This window comes from Alligator sinensis, unplaced genomic scaffold, assembly GCF_000455745.1.
Source record: "Alligator sinensis unplaced genomic scaffold, ASM45574v1 scaffold293_1, whole genome shotgun sequence".
Lineage (NCBI taxonomy): Eukaryota > Metazoa > Chordata > Crocodylia > Alligatoridae > Alligator > Alligator sinensis.
The window spans coordinates 121,697-142,439 of NW_005842158.1; the positions used below are offsets into that span (position 1 = coordinate 121,697).

Here is a 20,743-nt window from a genome sequence, read left to right on the forward strand (position 1 = left end):
GGACAAGGTTCTTTGGGTAAATCCAATATCTTTTATCAGACCAACTGACATAGCTGGAAAAATTCTTCTTTGCAAGCTTTCAGGCACAACCGTCCTTCATCAGGCTGAGGAAGCATCTGCGGTTGGTCTGTGCTCTTCATGGATGGAATAGCTTTCTTATGTGGATGTACTCAGAGACCTGCCACCATGGTGCTCTGACCTGGGTCGAGACCTCTCCAAATGTGTGCCACACTTAGGAATACTAATATTCTCTGCCCTACCCTGTGACCTTAGCTGAGATGTGAACTGTGCACCACCATCACAATCTTTACACTGTGTATTTAGTCCCTTGACACTTTAAGATGATCCTGTACACCCACATCTTCTCTTCCTTTACTCTATATGGGTTCCCAAGAGCTTTTCAAGCAATATATAGAGCATTGGAAAATGCAACCGTCGCTCTGGTGGGGAGTCAGAAGCAGGCAGTGCATAGCATCATGCACAACAGCATGGACAGGAATAAAACATGGGGAGTAGACGATCTACCTAGGTGAAGGTTTGGAGCTGTAGGTGATGAGTTTCTGTCTGTGGTTCTTTTCAGGAGGATGGTTGGAGCAGGGGAACAAAATCAGGCACAATATACTGATCGGACTATCTGGAACTGATGGACTTTCCAACCTTGAAGCTGTGTCACCAGCAGGGATCTATATCCAGGCTCCTGCTAATCAGATAGAGGTAAAACAAAATAGCTCTCTATCCAAAAAAACCCCATAAAGAGCGGGAAGATTAGCTTCCTAAGGTGACAAAATGCAGAATGTTATTGGCTTTAGTAAATTTTGATATCATGCATATTTATTTTTATTAGAAACGTCACTTTTCAGCATGGGGAGGTGTGTTTGCAAGAAAATTCCAATCCTCTTAACTCTTTCCAAGTTTTTTTGTTTCATTAAAAAAATCAGAAATCATCTTGGGCTCATCAAAAGACTCATAAAATATTGGGGGTGAAAAAATCCCAAGATGCATGTTTAATCCATTCCTGTCTAGTTTTATCATTTATATCAAACTCAAGATATAAGATAGTCTGGATGACAAACCAAGTGAGATAAGGCAGTTTCAATCCAGTTCCACATAGTTATGAGACCTAAGAATACCTCAGGGACTGTAAAGCAGGGCTGGAAAGGATGAGGTTCTCCATCCAACACAAATCTTTGAGCTTTAAAAAACCCCCAAAAAACAACTCATTCCAAAATGTGATGAAAAATTGAAACCTCAAAATTTTTCATAAAACATCAAAATAGAAAAATATTGATTCAGGTCAATCAACAACTTTTCTTTCTGTATTTTTAAATGCTTTGTTTCCATTTTGATGTTGATAAAACCTCCAATTTTGGTAAAACCATCAACTAAATTTTGATATTGTAAATAATTTATTTGAACAAAAAACCCTCCAAGATTTTACTTAAAAGATATCAAAATGTGACGTTTGAATACTTTCAAACCTTTCTTTCACCCTTTTTTTGGAAAGTTAATTTCAAGTTTACCTCTCTCCCAAAAAGCTTCACTCTCTCTCAAATCAGCTTTATCACTGAAACTTCCTGACCGGCCTTATTGCCAACCCATAGGAACTGAACCAATCAACTGTCCACAACAACAATTTCTCCCTTGCCTTGTCTTCCTCGGAGAGTTGTAGATAAGCTTAATGATGCAAAGTTAGGTTAGGTTAGGTTAGGTTACCTTCAAGGCAACTTTGCTTGAGAATAAGACACGTTTTTTTGCATCCACCCAATTTACAAACCATTGTAAGAGAAAGCTGGGGGCATCTAAACTAACAAGAAAATTAGGTAGAGTAGCATGCATCCCAGGGCCTTTAAACATCAAGACCTACACCAGAGCTGTTCAAGTAGTGACCCATGGGCTGCATCCAGCTTGTGAGGGGTTAACATATGGTCCATGGATGCCCCCCAGCTACTGCTTCCTCCCCTGCTGCTGCTGAAGGGGCAGCCAGGGTCTCCAGGCTCCCATTACTCCTTCATCGTCTGCTTCCAGCTCCCACTCCTGGGGTTGGAGCTGTGCAGAGGGAGGAGGCTCCAGGATGCCCATGCTGGGCATGTGGCAGGGGCTCCATGGCAGATTTGGGGGGTGGGGTGCATGGGGTGCCCAGCCAGGAGACAGAGTTGGGGGCAGGGAGCTGCTCATGCAGTAAGGGGAGCTAGGCTACCTGTGCTGTGCTGATGGCTCTATTTTTAAAATCCTTGTTTCATTTATGAACTGGTGAAGCTACCTTTTTTTTTTTTGGTTCATCTAATGTGTTCATAAAGGCTTGGTCTTTATAATAAGCATTTCAATGTCTTTGTGGATATGACTGATTGGAGGCCATGGCTCAGTAGCCAGGCATTGGGGTTGAAACTCTTCTCCAAGACAGAAGAAATCATGATCACGATATTTTCACAGGGTTGTAGGATGATTTCAGCAGAGCGCTGGCTTCTTCCTCATCCAGGTCCAAATCAGTTTCTCCATCAAATAATGTTTCCATTTATTCACCTTCAGACCTGTGTCCACATGAAGGGAGACAGAGCTCAGCCACCACCACCCATTTCAGGATATATAAGGACTGATTTTCTGTTCACGTCATTTTAAACCTTGGTGAGAGGAATCGGCTCCATGGTTCTCTGAGTTCCTAGTGCTAGTTGTTTTAATGGGATTTTGAGATTTTTGCATTGGTGCCTGGTGCAATCAGCTCCAAACTTCTCTGAGTTCCTAGTGCACTGAAAGCCTGGGGCACGGGAAAGCCTCTGTTTGTGCTTCAAATAAATAGTTCTCTGATGTGCTTCAGGCAATAAAGGAAGCACCATTTAGCATGAGAAGGTGGTCTAGTCTCTACACAAACTGAGTCCTGACTTCTAACCAAGGCTTCAGAGAGGGGTGTTCATTAGTGTTTAGATGGGCACTTCTCCATCAGACCAGTATAGAGACCCAAAACTGCAAAGCTCTGTCAAAGCAATGACTGATGTTTCCTTGCTAAAAAAAATCTTCTACAACCCCTTCCCAACATCATCCAACTAGCCACTCCCTCAAATATGAAACAGAGGACAGGAAGCTATTTGGATCTGATCATTTTCTGCTTTGTTCTCCTGCCGTGACATTTGATGAAACCGGCTGCAATGCAAATGCTCGCTGACCACAGACCCATTGGGAATATGTGCCCCACTCTGGCAGGGTCCAAAAGTTGGGGAATAGTCCTGTGCTTTACGGTGTGTGAGAAGAGAAAAGCAAGCAGAGGCTTAAAGGCCTAGCATTGTTCATCTAATGGCATTCATGAAATATTGATATTGTCTCTATTGCACAGTTAAGAGACACTTGAAACGTCAGCTGGCCTTATTTTACTGACTTTAGATATTCTTCTCCAGGTGTCTGGCACACACGGGCAGGCAATTTCTCTTTGGGCTTGTGGCTGTGTGGACATTGGTAATACATTGACTTCCACAAAGAATTGATTTTCACACAAAATTCCCCACTTGCCTAAAACCCCTGCCCTTAAGCCACTGGCTGCCTGAAAAAAAATCTGCAGCATTTTTTTTTCTTATGAATCATCCTCAGAATACACAATTGGAATCGCAAGTAAAAGATCCTGAGCATAATGTGACCTGACTGCAGAAGCATTTTGTTAAAGGAAGGAGATTGGCGTTGGCGCACTCGAAAGAGCAGCGGCTCTGCAAGGAGAGAGAGAAGGCAATGCTTGAGAGAAGGCAAAGCATTGATGCACTTTTGCTTCTTGACAGGTGTCAAAGATCATGACTGCAGGGAACTCGCTTGGACGGGTCGGGAGAAAGGAGTTGGAATATGGAGGCTTTCACCTCTAGGTCACTGCTTGGTTTTGACTTAGATCATTAGGGACCAAAACTCATTACTGTTCAAAAGCTAACTCACGATTCATGCTAAGGAACGTGGTGGGCCTCAGTCCAGATCCTGGTCAATAAATATCCACTTAAAAAGCACCACTACAATTGCTACCAAGCAACATCTATGGTTGGTCGCTGCCCACGTGGGCCAGGTCTGGACAGTGGTTAACACGTAAAGTCCCGGCCCCATAAAATCAGTGACCAAAGTCTGATGGGTTTGAGCATGGCGGGATTTCACCCGGAGGCTTCAGAGGGTCTGCATCTTATTGCTTATCCACTTCCTCTGCAAGTAGTGAATTTATGGGCTTTACAGCGGAAGAGTCTAATGCGATAAGCTAATTTAACCTCATATTTTAATAACATCAGAAGAACACCACTCAGCAACTTCTGCATGGAGGCTTGCTCATACATGTTATCTCAAGCCTGAATTTATCCACTTGCAGTTTCCAGCCTTTTATGAAGCTGTTCACTCTGAATTTGAGGGATCATTTTCTTTACTCCAACACTGTGTTAACATGATTTTTTTTTTTTTTTTGGATAGAAGAATGCAATTGGATTTCACATGGTATAGTGGGATTCCTTTTTTGTATAGAAAATATATATTTATATCAAGAATGAAACTGGTAAGTACTTTAGGTATTCAACAATTGATCTTTAACCAGGCAGCTTAGTTACATAGTGAAGTTCAGTGGATAAAAAAATTAGTCACCTTGGATTTTTATCACCTGTGTGTTGCAGATCGCGATGTGCTTCCATACACGCTTGCTATTTTTCTAGACACTATGGCCTGGTCTGAACGTGCAGTGCTGACTTCTGCTGTTGTTCTTGGGAGCAGTCTGGGGTGAAAAAGGAAACAGGAGCGAGTGAGGGAGACCAAGTTTGACCAAATATGCATTGACTTCACTAAGAGTCTTACATGAGCCGAGGGATTAGGAACAGAGGGCTGGCTCAAAGTGACTTCAAAATAAGTTTTGAATTTCCAGGACTCTTGGGGTAACTTGTCTGATATCAATGTATTTTTATATTTCTCTGCAGGGTAACATGGTTTGTGCTGCTGGGTATGGTTATTTCTTTCATCTTTCCCCCAAGGGACCATCTCAAACTCCTGTCCTCTCCTTCAGCAAGAACATAGCTCATTCTTGCACAAGGTATAGTGGGATTCCTTTTGGTTCAGGACATTTTTTTTCCCATACAAGGAAAATGGGCTATAATTGCAACAGAAAACTAGAAAAAAGTTCTATCCCTTTAGATATACATTTAAACTTTTGTACTCATCCAGTTATTTTGAATAAGATTGCACTACCTGAGGGTCGTCATTTAGCAGTGATTTAGTTTTGCCTATTTCTTAAGGATTATTTATCAATAGATTCCATTTTAGCTTCAATGAGATGCTTCTTCTTTTACTGCGGGGTCTCAACTGCAGTGTATTTGCCAGCTGTCTTATTAACAGCTGCTGCATACTACCCCAGAGGTGGCTTCCTTGTATTAGCAGATGAAGTGATTCCAGTGCAGATGTAAGGGCGCGTGTTAACTAAGCTTTTGATCACCTGTTTAACCGCGTACATGTGATGGATCGCATTTTGTCTGTAAAACATTTAAAAAAACCAAAGAGCACACGCACAAATATAAGCGCACATGTAGGCAACCGTCAATCCACTGTATCATGATGCACACGTAAGAGGTCTAGCCAGGTGCTGATGAATCCATTTGGTGTAAGACAATTACACCAAGACCTTTGACACTTAATTCTAGGCAAGAATATGGAGGCTGCCCAAAGGCCAGGCTGAGTCCAGATGTTCGGTGTCTCAATGGTTATAGCTTCTGGCAGAGGGCAGCAGATAAGAACTGTTGCTGACTGCCTAAAGCCTCAGAGAGGGTGTGTTTCTGTCAAGGTGATGTCCCTAAGCCTTTCTCGAACCAAGGAGCACCCACAAGACAGTGGGGGCTAGGGTTTTGAAGCACCCTATACTCTCTTTACTTTGTAGGTTGCTACACTGTGTTATTTTATAGGACCTACTCCACCACAAGTAGTCCCACCATGTTGCAACTAGGCCCTCTAGTTGGATGCAGTTTCTGGTCATACCCAGGACCAACAGATAGTGTTTTGCTGAGTAAGAATGGGATTATTCACATGATTTAAATTATGTACTTTGCTTAATTGGAGTCCAGGACTCTGGAGAGAAATGCAAAAGAAGTGGTGTAGGCTTTAGAGACTGCTAGATGCATGCAAATATCTCTTTATTATTGATATATGCTAGGATGGATCTCTGCAAATCTGCCATAGATCTCTGCAATTACCCAAGAAAAGCCGGCACAGAAGTAGCCAGAAAGAAAGTTGAGCACTCTCCGTCTTCACTTGTCTTCCAGATATGGTCTCCTGGTATATCCCGAATATCAGCCCCAACGTGCAAATAGCCTAGGCCCAGTTCTGTTCCAGAGCTTCATGGCCTGGAGGAATCAAGGTGGGGCTCAGGTATGTGTTTGTTTTAATGGCATCTTGAGATTTTTTTCAGGATGCATCAGTGTCTGGTGCAAATGCACAGACTGTCTGCACCCAGTTCATTAATGTTGCCAACTATTAAAACAAATGAAAGGTCAGAAGGTGTAGAATTGTAGGGTTAGAAGAGATTGTGGTTCAACTCCTGCCATTTTAGGTTGCTACCCCTGGAAATGTTTGCTCTATGATGATAAACCCTATTTTTTCTCTTTTTATCCATTGCTCTGTCATTTTAGCCATGTGCTTTACTGATGATTAACTCTCATTTCCCCAATATCTTTTTGTGTGTGTGTCAACACAGAAGCATGTTTTTTAACCCTTGTAAGCAGAATAAAATTTAAGGGCGAGATTTTTAATCTATTATTGAGACAACTCCTATTAATGCCTTAATTCTTTCCCTCTGCTATATATTGTTGAAAGGAAAATATTAAAGCATAGGATTTTTTTTTCTCTCTCTTTTTTTATTTGAAACAGATTTTTAGAAGCAGCAACCTTGAACTTCAAAATTTCCAGATACATTCTTGCAAGGAGTTTGGAATTGATATAGTAGAAAGCCTTGGAAATACCTCTGTAACTAACAGCTTATTGCTCGGCCACCTCGGGCACAAGGTTTGTGGCTGTTTTTATTCTGTCTTGGGTTTTTTTTCCTCCAGCAAATCAGTCTGAGAGCCATTAGGAGTGAGTAAAAAAACAACCCAAACCAAAAACCAGCCGGTTCTTCAGCAAAGCTTTACCTTTGTGTCTCAGGCCTAGGTTCAGTTAAGTTCCAAAGTTTAAGAAATCTCTATATCATGAGTAGTAAGGATTTAAGTGTAGCTTTATGGAGATATTTAAATACCTACCCCTTCTTTAGATGCTTTCGCCTCTGGGCTTTCGCTTTCTCCCTCTCCTCTGAAAGATGGTACCTTAAGTGCTGCTGTATCCTCTCACACCATACCTGGGGCAATATCATTGTCACTCATCCAAGCTGGAGACATTATCACTTTATCTTCCTTGTGTTGGAATGGGAAGAGAGCACCCTACAACAATGACATTTTAAACTAGATGTCATCGAAACAGCTGGAAAACTAGATAGATGAGAAACTGCAATCCATGCAAGTTTATTGTATAGACCAATATGGCCTATGGGTTGGACGCAGCCTGTCGAGCTGTGCCGTTTGGTTCACAGGGAAGGGGGCAGGAATTCAGAAGAAAGGCAAGTGAGACAGGACCCACGGCTGAAACGCGGGGCATGGAGTCTGGGTGGGACTCTGTGCCCCAGGCTCCCCTCAGGACCTCCACAAGAGAAGAAAAAGTCAAGTGATGTCTAGGGCAGAACTACCAAAGCTGTCTAGGAGTCAGAATTTTTGGCTTGCAGGAAATCGCACGATTATGAAAGAAAAAAACCCAAACTGCTGGACTTCAGAATGAAATTTGAAAATGTGAAATGTCCTGCAAAACAAGCATTCTGAAAGGTTTGATTTGGAGTCATAGGAGTGTTGGATATTATAATATATCAGTGGTTCTCAGTCTTTTTTTGTACCAGGACCCAGATGTAAACATCAATGGCCAGTCCTGACCCATTGCCCCTCACTCCCGACCCGCTGCCCCCAGGCTCCAGCCCCCAGTGTGCGGGGCACGGGGTGAGTGTGTAGGGGGCATAGAGGGCCCCAAGCAGCCCCGTGCAGGCTGGTACTCTACCAGCCTGCTTGGGAAAAGCCACAGTTTCCAACATTGTTCTTCTTTAAAGGAGAGTCCATTTTTAAAGTTTGTTCACAACCCTTTCATATATCCTTGCAAGCCACTTTTGAGTCGCGACCCACAGGTTGAGAAATACTGATAATATATTACCCATCTATATATAATTTTATAATATATATAAAATTATAATATATGTACAGTATAACATTAATATATTTTAACAAAGGCAAAAACAAATTACTATTGAACCAAATGCAAGGGGCAATGATTTTTGGGGGTGATATCTCGTATTGGACCAACTGCATCGTTGGGATAGAGTTAGACAAGCTTCTGAATGCAAGGCATTCTTCATCAGGTCATCCTTTGAAAGCTTGTCTAACTCTAGCCCAACTATACAATAAGTCCAATAAAAGATATCACCTTACAAAATTCTTGGTTTTTGCTTAATTCCTGGAACCGAGTAGCTACAGCATCACTCTAACAGCCATTATATTAAAACAAACAATGTTGACAGCATAAAAAAAAAACGGCTTTTACTTTTTCCCCCACCGTCAAAAAAATGATGAGGTTTGACATGCTAGATCAGGGGTGGGCAATTATTTTGGGCGGAGGGCCGCTTACTGAGTTTTTGCAAGCCATTGAGGGCTGCATGACAGGCAGCCAGGGGCAGATAAATATTAATTTTCTAAATTTTTTAGGAGCCCTGTGTGCCAGATAGAACAACTTGGAAGGCCACATCCGGTCCACGGGCCACATTTTGCCCACCAGTGTGCTAGACTTTGATGAAACTACACCCTTTTGTGGAAAGCTGTTTTATGTACATACCTTTTCCAACCACTTCTAATAACCACTAGTCTAAACCTTTTGCAGTTTAATATCATGAGTTAAGCAGAGCACAGGTCTGTGAACCAGGAGGTTGGTTTCAGTCCTGATTTTGCCATTGATTGTGCTAATATAGCTTGGGCACTATTTACCCCCTAGTTTCTCCATCTGGAAAACATGATGATACTGCCCATTTTTATAGCACGGTGTGAGAATTAAGTCATTTTTGGTGATAGAAAAATGCCACGTGCAACAATGATTTATGCTAGCAAATCAAATCTTCTACTAGGTGTTGGTGTAGGGCCTAGCACTAATAACAACTAACAATCATAGAAGCTTAGCAATGGCTGACTGCACCTGACTTGTTGTATTTTCTTTGCTCCAGTTTTAAAATTGGCTTGGAATATATTGCCAGTCTGATTGGCTGGTGGGTATTCTTGGAAGAGACTCATTTATAAGCATGGGAGGACACTATTTAATGTAGTGGGTTGATCTATAGGGAGGGCCAAGTTTGAATAAAAATGGCCTTACAGGTTTCATCTTCCAGTGTTCAAGCCGTACAGTGAGTTTCTCTCAGATACGAAGGGTGTTGAGTCTCTTTGTTGTTGTTGTCACAGGATCTATGGAAGAGCTCCAGTGCCGCACTTGCTAAGAGGTTTAGAGGCGCTCAGATGTGTGTTGTTTCTCAAAGCCCCCCAAGGGGGTGATTATCTTTGATTATCTCATGATAAGAGTCTCCTTGTCATAATTTACATCTTAATTTATGTAATTCTCCCTTTAATAACGATGTCTCTTTAACATCAATTAAAACTTTATGACATTAATTTACCATGAACACTGGGTGTTCTACTCTGCCAGCCCTTTAATTTTTTAAAAGGTGCCTTAAAAGCTGATTTTTATTTTTGGAAATAGTGGGAGAATTACAAACTGAGCCCTTGGCCCCTTCACAGTACGGTACCAGGACCGATCTGTGGTAGGTAAGAGGAAGACTAATGTTCATTGCAGGCAGCTTTATAGGGACTTTAGTTCTTTCAGTGGGTGACCTGAATGCATATGCACTGGCACATAAGGGAATGCATTTACCTGTATTAAAGGCAGAATGTCTAAGGTAAGGGACACATGCTTGGCAAGGAAGAAAGGATATTCATCTTTTTTTTTCCCCTAAAAATATTTGATTGGGGAAAATATTGGGGCCAAAGGATTGAATCAGGTGAGCAGCTGGGGTGGAAATGAATAAAGACATAAGCACATGGAGAGAAAAAAACCCCTTAAGAGTGAGAACTGTTTGGGCTGTTCTGAATGAGCCATTGCTAACACGGGGAGGCACTGATTCAGTAGTGGCTTGGAAAGATGTGCCTTCTCCCACCCCTAGGATGATTGTAATGGGAAATGTTATGGGGCGGTAGATGGGACTAAAAGCAACAGTCTCAACCGAGTTCCTGCCATCTTCTCCTCCATTTCCCTGCACTCTTTCTGTACCTGTTTGTTCCCAGCCATAGTATTGAGGTACAGCATTATTTGTGGTGGAGCTTCCTGACCTGGATTAGCAGGAGGCCTAGCCTCTCCCATGTGCCTTTGTATTATATTGTGGACAGCTACTATTATTTTATATGTCTATTTTTTCTTACTGGCCCTTTTTGGCCTCTTTGCCTATCCCCCCCTTACCTTTGCTTTCATCTCCATTTTTATTGATACTTGTATTTTCCATGGCTTGCGTGCATGTCTGATTTGGGGGGAATATTGTCTCAGAGTTTATACATGCCAGTAGATCTATGGCCTTCAACAAACCTACATTAATATGCATCAGGAGAGGATTTGGATCCTGGATTTACTCCAGAGATGAGGGGGCTCATGTATTTCACTGTTTTCTCATAGCAGGATGGTAGCTGTATGTCAGCAGGACTGAAAACTCCCAAAAGGCGTGAGATGTTGGTTTCCAATACAACTTTCATGAACTTTGATAGTAGCATGTGCACTGCCATTAGCACCTGCTCAGGCTGTTCCCGAGGTCAAGGTAAGTTAAATGGATGTAGATTTGCAAAGTCCTTGACATCCCTACATTACAGAGTTGGGCTTGTGAATGATGAATGTGGATATGCATCACTAGCAACTGAACTCTGGGTCCTGATGGAAGGATGGTCCCCTCTTAGGGAAGCTGGCTCACCTTTTGCCCTCTGTCTTCAGGTCCCCACATCACAGATTTCACAGATTTCCTATTTGATTTTTGGGCAGGCTACCAACAGCCAGATTTGTAAAAAATTTGGGTGCCTCCCATTGGTTTCAGTGGGTTTTAGGCATCTAAGTACCTTTACAAATTTGGTTACTTGTCCCTGTTTCAGATCCCTCCCTATAAAATTGAATAATTGCACTTCCCTATCTCACAAAAGAGACCATGCATTAAAGATTGGGAGCTGCATGGATATGATGGTTAAGGGGGTGGGGAGGCCCTGTCTAGATACCTAACATGGAAACATTGCATCTTATGCTGCTCTGAAAAGCCAAGAAATCTGAGTCTGGATTTGCTGCAGGTCATCATTTTATGTAAGAGCGTTTTAATTCCCAACCCTTTACCCATGCATCTGCTCCCTAAGGGATGTTTAAAAGTCCTCCTCAGTGCTCCAGTGTCACTGTTGGACTGAAGCATAAGCATCCCTTTAAAGTCCTTTTCCTGACTCACCAGTTCTGTATTAGATATTCCCAATGAAAGAGCCAGGCTGGGTACCTGATGTCCAGTAACAGTGCATGGGTATGAGATGATGGTGAATTCATTTTACCCTGTTTTGATTTCCTTACCTCTTCACATTCTGGACAGGTCTTCAGAAGCTCTTTTGGGATTTAAAGGATAGGAAAAAGTTCATGTATGTGTTAGTACTTCTTCATTTTGGTGGGGATAATGTATCAAATGTAGTGGCATAGCTGCTACAACACATCCACTAGTCAGCATGTAACTTAGGCCACCCTGAGCCCTAGGAGCCAGACTCTGTTTCATCTGTTTAGCATCTAAATTGACTTATGTGCCAAAGTGTGAGTCTGTATCACTTGGTTTAAGTCCTGAAAATCCATTCATGTACCTATTTATGTAAGAAACCGTTGTCTTATCCTTTAGAGTGAGTCACAAAAAGGCAGTGAGGAGGAGTAGGATCCACCCATCTTTTGCACTTATTGTTTTTCCATGACTTGAATAGGGTGGAATGGAATCACACTTAGGCTCCTAAATCCACTAATTCACTTACTAGGTGGAATAGACTCTGGTCTTGGGTGAACTGTCTTGGGATAATTCTGTGTGTAAGATTTCTTTGAGTCTTGAAGAATTACCCAAAACCTCTTTGAAAACTATTCCAGCCAAAACCACTTGCCAAACAAAGGATAATTCAGTACCAGGATGATAAGGCTGGTAACAGGCACATCTAGGTCAGAATGTGAAAAAGCCCCTGGTACAGGACAGTTTGAGATGTGTAGGATACAGATGAAATGCAATACGTAGTTCATTACAGGGCGAATAACTGCAATTAAACACACATATAGATGCTGACCACATATATAAATTGTGCCCGGTCAGCCCAGCCAGCAGGGGGCCAGGTTCCAGCCTACCACCTAGCCATATGGTTCTGCACTTTTAGCATGCTTGTGCCCCAGCCAGCCCCTCTGCTACCTGATGCCACCTCCTGGAGCCTGGGGCTGACCTCCTGTGTCTCCTGCTATCTAGGGCCTGCTCTTCCCCAGCTCAAAGTACTGTTGTCCTGGGGACATGTGTAGACCACACCCAGGAGTAGTTTACTCCAGCTCAAGTTGCTCCAGAGTTTATTGCTTTAAATTAATTGCACGTGTAGATGCACCCATTGAAAGATAAATTTGTTACCGTTTGTGTTGCATTACTTACTGAGGATACCACCTAAAATCAGGACCAGTTAGGAGCTGTACATGAAAAATAAAATTGTCTTCACTATAGAGTTTCCTTTATAAACAGGGCAAAAAAGATTTATTATGACTTCTATGGTATGGATCTGGAATATTGGCATGGACTGATATGGCAATGTGCCTAACATCACACAAGGAGCCTGCCAGAGCCAGCGATTAAGCCCAGATTTGTTGAATCTGAATCCAGCGCTCTAACCAGAAGACTTGTCAGAGACAGGATGCTAGATTTAGATGGACCTTGGATGTGATCCGGGATGTCAGATATCATGATCATCCTTTCCCTTTCCTTGTGATTGATTAAGTATCATTGTTTCATTAAATGAGTCATCTTCCAATCAAGGGATAGAGCTAATAGCATGTGACCATCTGCTTATAAGTTCCTTTCTTTCCAACCCAAGCAGCCATTTGTTAAGAGGAAGTTGAATTGAGGTTAACCCTTGTTCACTGGGAAAGCAGGTAATGCCTCTGCATCTTGTCACAGAAATGCAAATCTGAATTTCTGATCTCTTGCTTCTTTTCCCCAGGTGGCTTTACAGTGAGAGCTGAATGGCTGAAATTCCTAAATTCACCCAACCAGGTATTGTTCCCATTTCCTCATTCGGCCATCCTCGAAGATCTGGATGGCTCCATCACAGAGCAGAAAGGAAGTCATCTCCTTGCTTCTTTGAACATACTTGCAACTTCCTGCGTGGTCAGTGCCAATTTCAGTCAAGCTGCAGCGAGCAGTGTTTGTGGAAGGGATGTGATTCTTCACCGTATGTCTATTGGACTGTAAGTACCAAAGAGCTAATTTTGTACAAAAAGGTGATCGGGCTTTTGTGATTTATGCAGAGAGGAGTAGTAGGTCTGAGAATTAGGCCTCAGCGATTCTGAATTTAATCTCAGGCTGCCACTGCCTTTCTTGGACAGATCCTTTATCCTTATTAACTTGGTTTCCATATCTGTAAAACCTGTGCTTGGCCAAGGCTAAAACTGGATCTTAATATCTGATTCTTATTTATATTAAACCCATTCACAAAGCTTTAGCAATGTAAAGAGGCTTTAATGTACTATTCTAATTTGGCCTACATTAGGCTCTCTACCCAGCCAGAGTGCTATAAAGGGGTCTTATTGTAAATGAGAATTAGGGTCTGTGCCTTACAAGGTGGACCTTGAAATTGAGCTACCCAATGTGGTTGGACACTTTTGGCTCAAGTGACTTATGAAAAGTCAGACCTTGAACTCAGACCTCCTGACTGCTAAACTGCAGGTACTTCTGTAGAATTAGGAGGGCAACACAGGCAACGTAGGAAGAAAAAAGGAAACTCCAGATCTTGGTAGAGGAAACCTAGTGATAGATAATGCAGAAAAGGCTGAAGTATCCAATGCCCTTTTTTTACCTCAGTCATCACAGGCAAGGTCAGCTCCCAGACTATTGCACCTGGCAGCAAAGTCTGGGGAGAAGATGAGTAGCCAACAGTGGTGAAAGAAGACGTTAAGGACTATTTAGAAAAGCTGGACGTGTAAAAGACTTGGGGCCAGATGTGATGCATCTGCATGTGTCAAGGAAGTTGATCAATGTGATTGCAGAGTCACTGGCCTTCATCTTTGAAAACTCATGGTGATCAGGAGAGGTCCCAGATGGTTGGAAAGGGGCAAATATAATGCCCATCTTTAAGAAGCAGAAGAAGGAGGATCCAGGGGACTACAAATCAGTCGGCCTCAGCTCAGTCCCTGGCAAGATCATGGAGAAAGTCCTCAAGGAATCCATATCTAAACACTTGGAGAAAGTGGTGATTAGGAACAGTCAGCATGGATTCACCAAGGGCAAGTCATGCCTGGCCAACCTGATTGCCTTCTGTGATGAGATGACTGGCTCTGTGGATGTGGGAAGAGCAGAAGACATGATATGCCTTGACTTTAGCATGGGTTTCATATGACCCTCCGCAAAATTCTTGCAAGCAACCTAAGGGAACTATGGGTTGGGTGAATAGACTGTAAGGTGGATAGAAAGCTGGCTGGATCATTGGGCTCAAAGTGTAGTAGTAAATGGCTCAATATAAAGGGCCCCAGGTCTCAGTCCTGAGGTTGGTTTTGTTCAATATCTTCATCAACAATCTGGAAGATGGGATGGATTGCACCCTCAGCAAGTTTGCAGATAGCACCAAGCTGGGGGGAGTTGTAGATTCATTGGAGAGTAGGGCTAGGATTCAGAGAGACCTTGTCAAATTGGAGGTTGGACCAAAAGAAATGAGGTTCAATAAGGACAAGTGCAAGGTTCTGCACTTAGGACAGAACACTTCCATTCACTGGTACAGGCTGGGAACTGACTGGCTAAGCAGCAGCTTGGCCAAAAAGGACCTGGGGTTTATAGTGGACAATAAACTGAATAGGAGCCAACAGTGTGCCCTCGTTGTGAAGAAGGCTCATGGCATGCTGGCCTGCATTGGTAGGAGTGTTGCCAGTATATTGAGGGAAGTGATTCTTCCCCTCTGTTTTGCACTGGTGAGGCCACATCTGGAGTCCTATGTCCAGTTTTGGGCCTTCTACTACAGAAAGGATGTGGACAAATTGGAGAGAGTCCAGTGGAGGGTAACAGAAATGGTGAGAGGGCTGAAGGACATGACTTAAGAAGACAGGCTGAGGGAACTGGGCTTATTTAGTCCAGAGAAGAGAAGACTGAGGGGGATTTAATAGCAGCCTTCATCTACCTGAAGGGGGGTGCAAAGAGGATGGAGCTGGACTGTTCTCAGTAGTGAGAGATAACAGAACAAGGAGCAATGGGCTCAAGTTGCAGCAAGGGAAGTTTAGGTTAGATATTAGGAAAAAGTCTTTCATGAGGAAGGTAGTAAAGCACTGGAACAGGTTACCAAGAGAGGTTGTGGGAAGTCCATCCTTGGAGATTTTAAAGACCTGTTTAGATAAAGACCTTGCTGGATGATGTAGTTGGGGAATGACCCTATTTTGAGCAGAGGGTTGGACTAGATGTGACCTCCTGAAGTCCCTTCCAACCCTAATTTTTATGTTTCTGTGAGTCTATGATCTTGAATTAATTTAGATTAAAAAGCTCTGGAGAATACTCTCTGATATATTCACCATTTTGCTTTAAAGAGCTCCCAATGTGTGGGTTGCTGCTGATTGGTCATGCCTATTACTTGGAAACTCGCTTCAGCCTAATTCATTTTCCATGTTAATTTCATGAACTATCAGATTCACATAATACATTTTCTATTAATATTGGAGCCAACATTTCATGGTTGCATCAGCCAAGCTACTCTTGGGTGTAAGCAGCTGCTAACATAATTAACAAAAATTAATAAAAAAAGTTTAAGTTAGGTCAGCACTTGGATGGGTAAGTAGGAGTCAGCAACAATAACTACCCAGGCACAGCACGGTACAGCAACCCTTGGTCTGGTCATCGGACTCCTCATGGATCATAGAGTCAAGGTCAGATTTTCAGCCCTCATCTTCAGACACAATTATGGGACTTGCCCTGGCGTCCCAAAGAACTTGCTTCACCTACACAATTCTGAATTCCCACCGCAGCTGTAAAATAAGCCTTTTGAAGAGACATGTCTCCCTTGGTGGGTAGGTGTTTGTGAGTCTTTTCTTGTTATCTGGCCCATTGCTTTGAAACTCAGTTCTGGAGACCACATCCACAGTGATATTTAGGCAACTGTCTCCTATTGGCGTCAATCCCACCACTTTCAGACAGAAAAGTAAAACCTACTTCCCCAACCTAGACACAATTGAGATCCCAGGTCCTTCAAAATGTGTTAACTTTAGGGTAGAATATATGATGCAAAACTCAATTTGTGTGTGAGCTCTTAGGCATGGCATGGCGCTCAGATAGCACAAAGAAGAGGTAGCAGAGGAACAGGGTGGCTTGATAGAAAGGAGCCATACATGAGCTGTTTGTGGGGAATGTAGCATCTAGTATGCTCTTCTTTGAGCCAGTACTAAACCAATGCCCCAGCATTATACTTCTGGAGAAAATGAAATATGGAAGGTCTATCCATTCCTCATGAATGATTCCTTGATGCTTTTCACAAGGGAGTAGAAGTTACTCCAATGCCCTTGAATAATTATATTCTACTAACATGAACCCATATGCAGCTTCAAATGAAAATGATGTTCTTCCTGAGCCAGATTGTGGGGAGGAGGAAATGATTCACTTACTGTAATAGTATCTAGTGCTTAGAGTGGAGGGCTCTAATATCGGGGACTTAAGTTTTATTCTGACCTTGGGCAAAATCGACAACTTCCTATGCCACTGGTTTTTAACATCTCAAGTGGACATGTTAATTAATAGAACTGATGGGAACTTTTTCTTGAGCACATTGATGTTTTGAGTGAAAAATGGCTTCTCAACACATTGGATATATATTTTGAAATCTATTATCAGAAAAAAACCCAACAGGTTTTGTCAAAAATCTTAAATTGCGACACAATATTTTAGCTTTTGTTTGATTTTTATGGAAAAATATTGATCCTGATCCTTTCTATTCACATGGATAAAACAATTCACTATTCTGATCAGCTCTCATAACTAGCTGTCATCTGGAAAGAAAATTCAGCCTCGTGGATATACAGCATTGTATATCTCCACTGGTTTTTATTTCATAACAGTGCTTCAGACCCTAGAGGCTCTTGGAAGCATTTCATTCAAAAGATATACGTTCCAAATAAATGAGAACTGATGATATCCACCTGATTGTGTTTTTACCACTTCTTGTGAAGGTGTCCCTTTCCCCTTACATTCTCTTTTACAGCTTGGTTCTGCATCCCCAAATCTTCATTATTATTTAATATTTATATTGCCTAGATACCAACCAGGTTGGGGCTGCCATTATACTAGGTGCTTTACAGACCTATAATACATGGTCACCCCTGTTCCAGTCTAAAAGACAAGGCATACTTCTTTCATATGGCTGATGTAGATACAGAGCAGCAACTATAATTTTACATTTAGGTGGTTGAACCAGACAATTGTGTCAGGAGCAGCAGAGGGCATCATCGTGGTACCTCTTTCATATTTGTGGATTGGGCATTGAGTAGTTGTATGGTCCATGATCTGTTCTGGGTGGCCACAGTTGCACACTTGGAAGTTTTTTAATTTTACATTTGTGTATCAAGTATCTGCATCTCTCATGGTTTGTGCAGTTACAGTTTAGAGTTGCTCATGAGCATTGGAAGAGATCAAACCCAGGGACCTTCTGCCTTGGATCTATCACAAGATGTTTGTTTGGGATTTCCTGGGTGTATCTATATGTGACGCTCACTGCATTAGCCTAATAACACTGTGCAATAACGTGTCATGGCAAAAACTGTGCTAATAACCTACTGCGCAGTGTTATTAGGCTAATGCACAATACGCGTCACTAAATAACTGTGCGCCCGCACTATTGCACAGGAACTCTAGGTACTGCACATTTATTTACTATTTTATTAAAAAAGTACTAAACTAACTGTGCAGTATCTAAGGCACATTAATGAACATGTAGACGTCCCCCTGTGAACTCCATTCAGTTTTTCAAGCTTCATCAGGGTTGAAGTCACATCGTTGAGGTTAAGCTTGTGGATCTAGAAGGGCTTGCATGACTTTAGGTGATGGTGAAGGGCATTGTTGAGGTCCTGGTGGATGGGGAGACATTTTTTTATCCCCTTAATTCACTGAACTTGCCATGGAGATGTTGCTTTACAACATACTCAGTGGTTGAGGTGGACAGGTGAATGGAGTTTTGACCAGTGCAACTGGTAACAATAATAACAGCGTATATGTTTCTTAGCTAATCAGGAGGAGCAATTCTGTCTCGCCTCTACAATATATTTTGCCCTCTATGGAGGAAACTGGAGGCAGAATTAAATCACAGGGACACACTTTTTTAAAAATTTATTTCTGTTTGAATTGCATTGCCTAAGTCATGTGACCAGTTGCCATTTGCACCAAGTCTACTTTGTGCCACTGGATTGTACTACAGTGATGCACACAGTATTAGCATTTTATATAAGGTAGAATAGCAGCCAGAATTCATCTCAGGGCCCCTTTTCACTGCCAGAGCGTTGGAAAGTGGCCATAGGGGAAATGAGTAATTCATAAAGTCCAGTATCCTAGTGGTACTTGTATGCATCGCGCTGTTATCATGGTCCAGCCTTGCAGTCCAGCCAGACCTTTGCATGAGTTTTGATAGACGTGTAGCTCTTCATTTCTATCCCAGTCCATAACTAGTTGCTACAGCTGACACTGCAAACTGGGCCAGTGCCTGCATTTGAGTAGCTGGCAGCTAAATGCAGCCAATGGAGAAATGTTGCTTAGCCAACTACTGCTGCTACTGCTGTTAGAGGGAAGATACATTTGAAATGCTTTCTCTTTAAAAAGAAGTGTTTTAACAGATCAAAAAAAAAAATCAATCCAGCTTTTTGATTGCCCCTGCAATACCACCATTACATTTTCTCTTTAGTGTACAAATCTGTACTGTTTTCCATTTTTGCTGTTTCAAGTGGATAACACACAGGCAGCAGCACTGAATAGCGCTGTCAGATGGATGTAAATAATTCAGAGCCTCCATATTATTCATGTTTCAGAAGGAGGAAGAATGCTTCCGAATAGGAGGGAAAAAAGTTACTCCATAGTCTGCCGAAGAGGGGGAACATCTCTCTATGCCATCAGTTTGCATGAGGCTTTCCATGCAAATACTATTTCTTCTCATTTCCTTGAGACCAAAAGTCTGTACTCCATGGGAGGAGGAAGCAGTGTGGTTTAATGCTAGGGGACGGATGTGCCAGTTAGGAGAAGCTGGTTCCATTCCTGGCTCTGCCCCCATCTGCTCTGTGACCTCAGGCAAGTCACTTCCCTTCTCATCCTTTGTTTGTCTGACTTGCATCCAAGGTCATCTCTGTCTATGGAGTCTACCCCCAGCTTGCTTGCGGGCCAGTGAACTTTCACAACGTGAATCATAATTTTGCATAAAAAAGAAAGATGGTTATGGGGGGGGCGTTGGGCAAAAATGGGAGTTATCCAAAATCTGAGATCCCAGCAAACTTGAACTTTGGGCAAGTTTGAGTCTAGCACCAAAGTTTGCCCTTCTGAAGAAGTGAGGGGCTGCTCACATCAGGGTGCTTTGGCAGCTTTCAGCCATCTCTTCATTTCAGGCTACCCCTCCCTCTTGCCAGTCAGCCACAAAAGCAGGGAGTCAACTTTTGCCAGAGATATTTGGCAGTGGCACGTCTTGAGGCGAGCTGCTAGCCTGTGCTTCAGAAGAGGACAATACTGAACTGTGCTGAATTGAGTGACCCTCCTCCTTGGAGATGAAGAGCATTTTCTCTCTGCTGCTTTCATATCTTGTCCTCCTGTGAGTATGTGCTACCTGCCAAATAGCCATTGTGTGAAGTTGAAGGATCATCAGCATGCAGCCAGGCATATTAGCCAACACACTATGCATTCAAATAGGTGACGGATGACACGGGCATTGTTCAGAGGAACAGTGCTTCAAAACTGACTATTTGGAGAAACATGGTGGGAAGTATAAAAAAGAGGGACAGTTAAAAGTAAATGTAAAATATCTCTACAGCAAGACCGGCAGATGTTTTATGAGATGGTGGATTTCCTCCACAGGTAAGTGAAGAGTGTTGCAATTGGTACAAGAGAGTGGGCATGGGAACAACATGGACAACTTGAGCAATGAAAAATCTAGGCTGATAAAGAGAAAGCATTTCCCAACAAAGATCTGATGGACTGAATCTCCCAGGGGAAGGGTGAAAGTATCAGCATTTGAGTAATTTAAAGCTGGAATGAGCAGAGCACCTAAAAAATACTGGAGGCAGCCATCCTGCACTGCCTATGAGCATGAATGACATGTGCCCCTGGCAGCTGGGGGAGGGAAGGTGGTGATGGGAGGGCAGTGGTGGGAGCATGGCAGCGGTAAGTGGTGAGCTCCCGCAGATACCGGCAGCAGTGTCGACAGCGGGG

The 20,743-nt window shown here is 42.6% G+C and overlaps 1 protein-coding gene across 1 annotated transcript in view; it reads left to right on the plus strand.

Annotated features, from left to right (window-relative positions):
* The window catches only part of LOC102376036 (fibrocystin-like), a gene marked incomplete at its 5' end in the record, with an annotated part of 317,838 nt that overhangs the window by 120,786 nt on the left and 176,309 nt on the right, over nt 1-20,743 (plus strand). The window contains 6 exons of the mRNA XM_025206503.1: nt 581-714; nt 4,914-5,026; nt 6,246-6,351; nt 6,850-6,984; nt 10,753-10,891; nt 13,320-13,566. Of these exons, the coding sequence (XP_025062288.1) occupies nt 581-714; nt 4,914-5,026; nt 6,246-6,351; nt 6,850-6,984; nt 10,753-10,891; nt 13,320-13,566 (874 nt within the window). The remainder of the gene's footprint in view (nt 1-580; nt 715-4,913; nt 5,027-6,245; nt 6,352-6,849; nt 6,985-10,752; nt 10,892-13,319; nt 13,567-20,743) is intronic.